Source organism: Diplotaxodon limnothrissa, linkage group LG14 (genome assembly GCF_057381915.1).
Source record: "Diplotaxodon limnothrissa isolate DT_005_m linkage group LG14, D_limnothrissa_male_GT1.1, whole genome shotgun sequence".
Lineage (NCBI taxonomy): Eukaryota > Metazoa > Chordata > Actinopteri > Cichliformes > Cichlidae > Diplotaxodon > Diplotaxodon limnothrissa.
This window is the reverse complement of record NC_140609.1, coordinates 41,635,218-41,643,588: the sequence shown is the minus strand read 5'-3', so window position 1 is coordinate 41,643,588 and position 8,371 is coordinate 41,635,218. Positions and strand designations below refer to the sequence as shown.

At 45.8% G+C, this 8,371-nt stretch overlaps 1 protein-coding gene across 1 annotated transcript; it reads left to right on the top strand.

The window, feature by feature from the left end:
* Positions 1–1,540: 1,540 nt before the first annotated feature.
* Positions 1,541–2,470, top strand: LOC146619560 (olfactory receptor 6N1-like). Its single transcript, XM_085370238.1, has 2 exons — positions 1,541–2,201; positions 2,289–2,470. Exons 1-2 carry the CDS (start codon positions 1,541–1,543, stop codon positions 2,468–2,470), a joined length of 843 nt encoding a protein of 280 aa, XP_085226364.1.
* Positions 2,471–8,371: the final 5,901 nt, after the last annotated feature.

The following is an 8,371-nucleotide window of genomic DNA, read 5'->3' as shown; positions in this document are numbered from 1 at the left end:
GTGCCAGGCAGCTTTTGCACAGGTGAAGAAGGTTTTCTGTGGGGAACCCCTGCACCATTTCTAACTTTTCCCTACCTTTCATCCTGCAGACTGATGCAGACTGACGTATGCCTGGGGGCTGTTTTTTCCTAGCAGTTAAGAAAGGTTGTGTACATCAGCAGGAAACCTTTGGAGTGGGAGTCCAGGTACAGCATCGTGGAGACAGAGTGCTTGGCAATCTGGTGGGTGGTCAACTTCCTCCATTATTACCTCCTGGGCCACCCTTTCACCTTCAGTTTGGATAATGCCCCCCTGCACTGGCTCCACTGCATGAAAGATCCCAATGCACGGATCTCACGGTGGGTTCTTGCTCTTCAGCCTTTTAAGTTCAAAGTGGTCCATAGGCTGGAGGCACAAATGGTCGTGGCTGATTTCCTCTCCCACCCAACTGGCAAAGTGTGGTTTGTGGCTCAGCTGCAGGGCAGTGGTGCACCAGCAGGTTCAGGGTGTCAGGGGAGGCTGGTTGTCACGGCCGGTGAGCATTACCTAATCCACCTTCTCTACTTCAGAAGCCACCGGGGCCAAAGGAGGAGGGCAGTAAGTCCGAGCTGCCAAGAAACACCCGAATCTGTGCAGAGTGTGTGATGTGGAACAATGGAGGTAGCTGGAAAGCTGCTCTGATAAGGGCGAAAGAAAACACTGCAAATAAATATTGCTTGACTCGCAACACTGTATGCTTTGGCTCCTTTTTGTCACACATGACTTTCCTCTGATAGCAGTACCAAGTGCTGCACCATTCAGAGCTCTCTGTGTTCAGCAGAGTATCTTGAAAAATGTCCTTCATTTTTGGCAAGCAGCAACAAATACCTCTCTCTACGTCTCAAGGCACATACTGGTACCCTACTGTTGTCACTCGTAATTACATTAGGAAATTAACAGTAAAAAGTATGTGGAAAATGGGAAACCAGTAACTTTAGAATGTTAAGTGTTTAACTGGGAAAACTGGGACAATCTGGGCAAAAAAACCATTGTGTCCATTACACAAAAGCAACCCATGATAGTGTGTAGCTTTTTCCTTATTACTGACCTTGTTGGTCATGGAATCATAATCTAAAATATCTAAAATACGGACACATACAAAAGCAAACATACAAACACATCCCACAAATAAAAAAAACCCTCTTGCGTCTGTGGATTCTTTATTAAAGTGCAAAATATGATTATAGTTGTTTGTGTAGATAGAACAAACTTCCAACGTTACCAAGAGACACTTCCTGTGGGATGTTGGGTAATAGGGTCAGTCTCTTGCCGTGGGCTGAACTGAACTGAAATAGTTAAAAGGGAATGCAGAGTTTCACTCAGTTAGGAGGGGCTGACTGTGACCAGGTAAGGACAGCAGGTAGACACTGGGATTTACACAGTGGTCTAAAACCAAGCTGATGTTGATTTCACATTGAGTAATTTCATCTGACCACAGACAAACTGACCACAGTTTCAGTCTGTTAAAATCACATCATCCAGTGGGCACTGTCAATAAGCTTTATCAACTGAAGTGGTAATCATGACAAACTCTACACAGTTCTCACATTTCAGACTTGCATTCTTGAATATTGGGATTTTCAAGTATTTATTTTTTATGCTTGTCATGTGTTTCTTTGTTTCAGTAGTTTGCACCAATGTTCTGCTGATTGTGGTTATCTGTGTGAACAGAAGCTTACATGAACCTATGTACATGTTTCTGTGCAGCCTGTTTGTGAATGCACTGTATGGTAGCACATCTCTGTTTCCACTGCTCCTGCTTCACATCATCTGTGATATTAATATCATTTCTGCATCTTTATGTTACTTGCAGATTTATTGTATTCACTGCTATGGGAGTGCTGAATATCTTAATCTGGCTGTTATGTCTTATGACAGATATCTCGCTATCTGTTTTCCATTGCAATACAACACATACATGACACCCAAGAGGATTGCTATACTAATTGCTATAACATGGTTATATGCTATTCTTGCATGTGCTCTCATGATTTCATTGAGCTCCACTTTACCACTTTGTGGGAACATTATTGACAAAGTGTACTGTGACAACTACTCTGTCATAAAGCTGGCTTGTTCTGACACTAAAGCACTTAATATATATGGAATTATTATTGTTTTATGCACAGTATGTTGTCCTCTGATATTCATGCTTTACACTTACATAAAAATCCTTAGAGTTTGTTCTTCTGGTTCCAAACAGATGAGGCAGAAAGCTGTCACTACCTGCAGTCCTCATCTTGCCTGTGTGTTAAACTTTTCATGTGGAGCTTGCTTTGAAATATTACAGAGTAGGTTCAATATGAGCGGTGTACCTATTTTGTTACGTATATTTCTCTCATTATATTGGCTAATAAGCCAACCACTATTAAATCCTTTAGTTTATGGCCTGAACATGACTAAGATCCGCATTTTATGTAAAAATCTGCTGACACTTAGACCTTTAAATTGAAGTAAAGTTTTGCACGATGATCCTAGACATACATTTTCTAAGGAGTTTCTTGGCTTTGGCTACACCTTAAGTCAACCTTAAGAAAAAATAGAAATTAAACCTTATTTCCAGGCAGCCATGGGTCATTTAAATGCCTTAGGATGTTTGAATGTTACTATTTTATTCTCGACTTCGAGATTTTGGGTTAGAGTTACATTTTTTGTATTATTATGTATATTTTTTAATTACTATGTCTGCTTGATGGTTGTGTAATTTCTGCTGACTACACAATAAATTGCCTAAAATAAAGAAATACTTGATCCATGAACAGTGTTGGGAAGGTTACTTATCAAATCAAATCAAATCACTTTTTTTTATTTTTTTATTGTCACATCACATGTGCAGGCACACTGGCACAGCACATGCGAGTGAAATTCTTGTGTGCGAGCCCCACAAGCAACAGAGATGTGCAAACACAACAACACAAACGAGCAAAATACAAGAATGGCCAACCTGAAACTAATAAATATATGTACAATATATAATAGTGTATGCATTTCTGGATGTGTATACTAAATATTTTCCTACGTGTGTGTGTGTGTGTGTGTGTGTGTGTGTGTGTGTATACACATTTTTACAAATTAAATAGTAAAAAAATAAAATAAAATAATAATAATAATAATAATAAAATATATAAAATATACAGAGTTGAATATGTGCAAAACAAGTGGCATTTATATACAGTGTGGAGTGCATAATGTTGAAGTTCCAGTAGTGAAGCTGAGGTGTCTATGACGTGTTCAGCAGTCTGATGGCCTGATGGAAAAAGCTGTCTCTCAGTCTGCTGGTATTTTAAAATGTATTCCATTACAGAATACAGAATACATGCCCCAAAATGTATTCTGTAACGTATTCCGTTACGTTACTCAATGAGAGTAACGTATTCTGAATACTTTGGATTACTTAATATATTATCGTGCTTTTTACAACAACGTGAATGTACTATTGCTGTGTGATTTATTACTGTTACTGAAGGTCCGCGACTCCGAACTGTAGTAAAGGGACCTCTGACTAATACGGCGGGGTCCCTGTCGGCTCGTAGCCGAAAAATAGCTTTACTTTGTTGTGTGGGTCAACTTTTCTTGCGAGAGACAGAGAGAGGCGTTGAAAGGCTGCTCCAACGGAACTTATTGTTTTCGGAGGAAAACACGAACACGGTGTACAGTCGAGTCTTAATAGCTTACTTACAACTGGGCTCGTCAGGCACTCTTCTTGGCTGCAGTGGTTATTATTATATTTACATGCTTCCAGCTCCCGTTTTTCCTCGATGACAACTCGTACCTTTCCACTCCCCCTTTTCTCCCTCCTCGCGCTCACAGACACATAACGTGTATGGCAGTCCATTCTCCCTGCAGCACGGACTACACTGCCCATGATGCTACATTCTTTAGAGCTATGCTTGTAGCATTCTGCCTGTTAGCTTAGCACAACAACGAAAAGGCGCTCTCTCACCCAGGAAACACACAGTCGCAGAGAGAGAGAGAGCGTCGCCCTGTAACCATGGCAACCGTAACGCTGCCGCCTGGAACAACAGCACGTAGCTGTCAAACAAACCCAAACAGTCCTGACCCGCGACAAAATGAAACAGGAAAGTACCGCAGTGTAATCCATTTATTTCAACAAAGTAACTGTATTCTGAATACCACCTTTTTAAACGGTAACTGTAACAGAATACAGTTACTCATATTTTGTATTTTAAATACGTAACGGCGGTACATGTATTCCGTTACTCCCCAACGCTGTCCATCAATGAAGTGAAAAACATCATTACTGAAATGTTCCCGTCACTTTAAAGTGCTGTATTTTAAAAATATTTAGCGTGTTTGCAATCAACCCTCTGCACTCTACATCATTTCAACAATATATCTGGACAGTCACACTGAACAAAGCTTTCGACCTTCAAAAGACGGAGTGCCAATTCATATGAGCACACTTGCAGTGTTTATATGAAAATGATTGAAACCAGCTTTCTTTAGTAGGAAAATAAAATATTTTCAACCCTAACAGTGGATTGCTTGAGGGCGCTCCACCTGGGTCGTCATTCTGGGAGACTTCAACACTCATGTGGGCAACTACAGTGAAACTTGGGGGGAAGGGTCTGATTGACCTAAAACTGGACTTCTGTGCAAGAGTAACAACCTAGGCCACATCGATGATCAATCTTATAATCGTATCATTGATCTGGGTTTGGTTAACATATTGGACTTTGCAGACAGCCTATGCATACCAGCAGTCCAAGCAGAACGTGACTCGGGTCTGGGAGGACTTCAGAGAGGCATTGGAAAAATATTTTTGGACTGCCTTGAAGTTATTCTCTCGGTGGCATCCGTGCCACTGTCCTGGGAAGAACTGAGGAGAGCCCCAGACGAGGGGTCACCCAGTAGTCACAGAGCAGAAGCCAGAGGGGGCTGCACTGGCGTGCCCCCCGGCTCTGCCGGCGGCCAGCTGTGCCGGAGTGAACCGAGCCGCAGGCCCAGAGGCCGGAGGCTCGAGGGCCCCCTACGCACTGGAAGAGGCCTGACCGAGCAACAGGCGCCAGGCCCTGCCAAGTAGCCACCGGGAGTGAGCTGGTACATACCTGAGCACCCAGCCCCGGACACCAAGAACCACCAACACACCGACCCCTGAGGGCATCAGTTACCGGCAGGGAGTGTGATGAGGGGAGATAGGCCTCCATACTTCGGAGGGCCTGGGAGTTCCCAGAGAGGTGGAGTCAAGATCAAGGTCAAGGTAACTTTATTTATACCCATAGGCAAGGTAAATTTGCTTTACAGAAAAAATGCTGTCATTTTTTCTGTAAAGCAAATTCACAGAAATCTAAGACCCAACATAGACACAGACAAACAGGCACACACAGACACAAACATGCATTCCACCCTCATCCACACATATACAAATACTCAGCACTCACCCAGTGTAAGGATAGACATAAATGGACATGTTCACACAATCACACTCCCCAAACATACTCTATACCACGGGTCCAGGTACCCTCGCCCCCAGAGGGGGAAACGGCAGCTAGACCCAGGAGATGTTACTCTTTCCCCCGGGGTGGAGGCAAGCAGACCGCCCCAGGCTCCGCAGCAGCAGGGAGGCCCCGCATCCCAGATCCCAATCGGACGGCCAACACCTCCTCCAAGCCCCCCCGCCCCGATGGTGCTGCTGCCAGAGAGCAGCAGGTGTTAGCACGGCCCCTCCCAAGAACCCTCAATGTCTACATGGATTTAAAATTGAGAGGTGGGCACCAGCGCCAGAGGTGGGGTTGAATAGGCAAGGCAAGGCAAGGCAAATTTATTTGTATAGCACAATTCAACAACAAGGTGATTCAAAGTGCTTTACAGAGACATTAGAAACAAAAGCAAATAAAAAGCATGATTTAAAATTGATTAAAACAAACAAACAAACAAACTAACTAAACACACACATTTCACACCTGTTCGCGCGATCTGAACCCTTATCGTAAGGGGAGCTACCAGTCCTTCTGTGGACGAGCTACGAATACACAGACCGTCAAGGCCCTATATGTATGTGTTATGTGATTGTGAGTAATGTGGATGTCTAAGTTGTGGAATAAAATTGAGGCACAGGTGGCCAGAAGGGGGCGGGTGCCTCCCCTGCACCCTGGTGACACACCTGCACCCCAAGGCCCTTGGGGTGGCAGCCGGTGATGGGCAGGAAAAGTAGGCACCCCTGTCCTTCGGCACCCACCAAGGCAAGGGAGCCCAAGCCTACGGCAGCAGCACCACCAAGCCCCACAGGACCCGGGGCAGCCTACCCGACCCCATCGCAGAGGAAACTGTACCCACCCAACATTCAATCATCTCCCAGACTACACAACAGTAGACACCCAGGTTAAGTTTATTCTCCACCTCTCCTATGTCTCTCCCTCTCCTGCAGAGTGGACTCCTGCAAGGATGGAACAACCTCCCTGCCAGTTAAAGAGCCCCCCAGTTAGGCCGATGCACCAGAGGCCCCCTGCGCCAGGGCTGAGCCCCCGTGCACCCACCCGCCCACAACCTCGGCGACACACCAACGAGGACCGAAGCCCCCAAGGCCCAGCCAGAGCCCTAGCACGGAGGCGAAGCACCCCCGAACCCCCACGCCTGCTGGATCCACTCAGGGGCAGCCAGGCTACCAGGTCAGTAACCTACGTCCGCCAGCACAGACCCTCCCCCAGCCCTGCTGCACGTGGAGTAGAGGAGAACACCCTCTAAGAGCAACCAGAGCCACTAACCAGGTTATGACCACAACCCCCGGATTAAGCCCTCCAGGGATAACGTCCCTAGGGATTCTCCAGATGCCCTAAGCCCGTCCCAACCTCCGCATCAACCACAATAGCTAAGGCGGGACCAAACCACGCCTCCCCACCCCTGCTAGGTGATGTAGCCGATCAAAGGGGCTCAGAGGGATTGATCTAATGTGGTGGGAGAGGCTGTCTCGAGACTAATGTGATCTGTTAGATGGTTTCTATATTGGTTAGAATTAAGATTATTTTTATTTTTCCAGTTCATGAGGACCGTTTTCTTGGCTATGCATAGGGCAGTAAAAACCATGTGGACTGTATTAGTTTCTGTAGTGACATCATCCAATTTGCCCAACAAACACGCTAAAGGGGAGGTTGGAATTTTACATTTCAGACACTTTGATAAGTCTTCACATATCTCGTGCCAAAACTTCTGCACTGGTGGACAGAACCAAAGAGCGTGGATGTAATTGTCTGGTGTATTGCCTTGACAGTGTGAGCAGTTGTTGGAAGATGTAAAGCCCATCTTGAACATCCGATGACCTGTATAGTGCACTCTATGTAGTATTTTGTATTGTATTAATTGCAGACTGGGATTTTTAATCAATTTAAAGGTTTTTAAGCATACCTGATAAATCTGCTTCCCACTTTGCAATAGGAAGTGATATTGATTCATCTAATTTAGAAAGTGTTCTGTATATTTTAGACAATTTATTTGGGGGATTTAAGAGTAAGAAAATGTAGCACACTTGGTGGAGTTTGTAATTCAACTTGACTGAGGTTAAATTTCTTTTTTACTATGGATTTAATTTGTTGATATTCTAAAAAAAAAGTCCTATCGGGCTTGGTTAGCCTGTGGGACTCCGGAGGCAGCCGACAGGTATCGACAGGCCAAGCGGAATGCGGCTCGGGCAGTGGCTGAAGCAAAAACTCGGGTGTGGGAGGAGTTCGGAGAGGCCATGGAAAAAGACTTTCGGGCTGCCTCGAAGAGATTCTGGCAAACCGTCAGACGTCTCAGGAGGGGAAAGCGGTGCTCTACCTGCACTGTGTATAGTGCTGGTGGAGCGCTGCTGACGTCGACTGAGAAAATTGTCAGGCGGTGGAAGGAATACTTCGAGGACCTCCTTAATCCCACTGACACGTCTTCCGAGGAGGAAGCAGAGTCTGGGGATGAGGGGAATGACCCGCCAATTTCCGGGGGCGAGGTCACTGAGGCAGTTAAACAACTCCTTGGTGGCAGAGCCCCTGGTGTTGATGAGGTCCGCCCCGAGTTCCTGAAGGCTCTGGACGTTGTAGGGCTGTCCTGGTTGACACGCCTCTGCAATGTTGCGTGGAGATCAGGGGCAGTACCTGTGGACTGGCAGACCGGGGTGGTGGTCCCCATCTTCAAGAAAGGGGACCGGAGGGTGTGTTCCAACTACAGGGGGATCACACTCCTCAGCCTCCCTGGGAAAGTCTATGCCAGGGTGCTGGAAAGGAGAGTTCGTCCGTTAGTCGAACCTCGGATACAGGAGGAACAATGCGGTTTTCGTCCTGGTCGCGGAACACTGGACCAGCTCTTTATCCTCTCCAGGATACTTGAGGGTGCATGGGAGTTTGCCCAACCAGTCTACATGTGT

What these genes read in the sequence shown, in the direction of transcription:
- LOC146619560 (XM_085370238.1), top strand. Translation starts at nt 1,541, where the DNA reads ATGACAAACTCTACACAGTTCTCACATTTCAGACTTGCATTCTTGAAT. An exon ending in CATAAAAATCCTTAGAGTTT is followed by an intron (nt 2,202 to 2,288) that starts GTTCTTCTGGTT and finishes TTTCATGTGGAG; the next exon opens with CTTGCTTTGAAATATTACAG.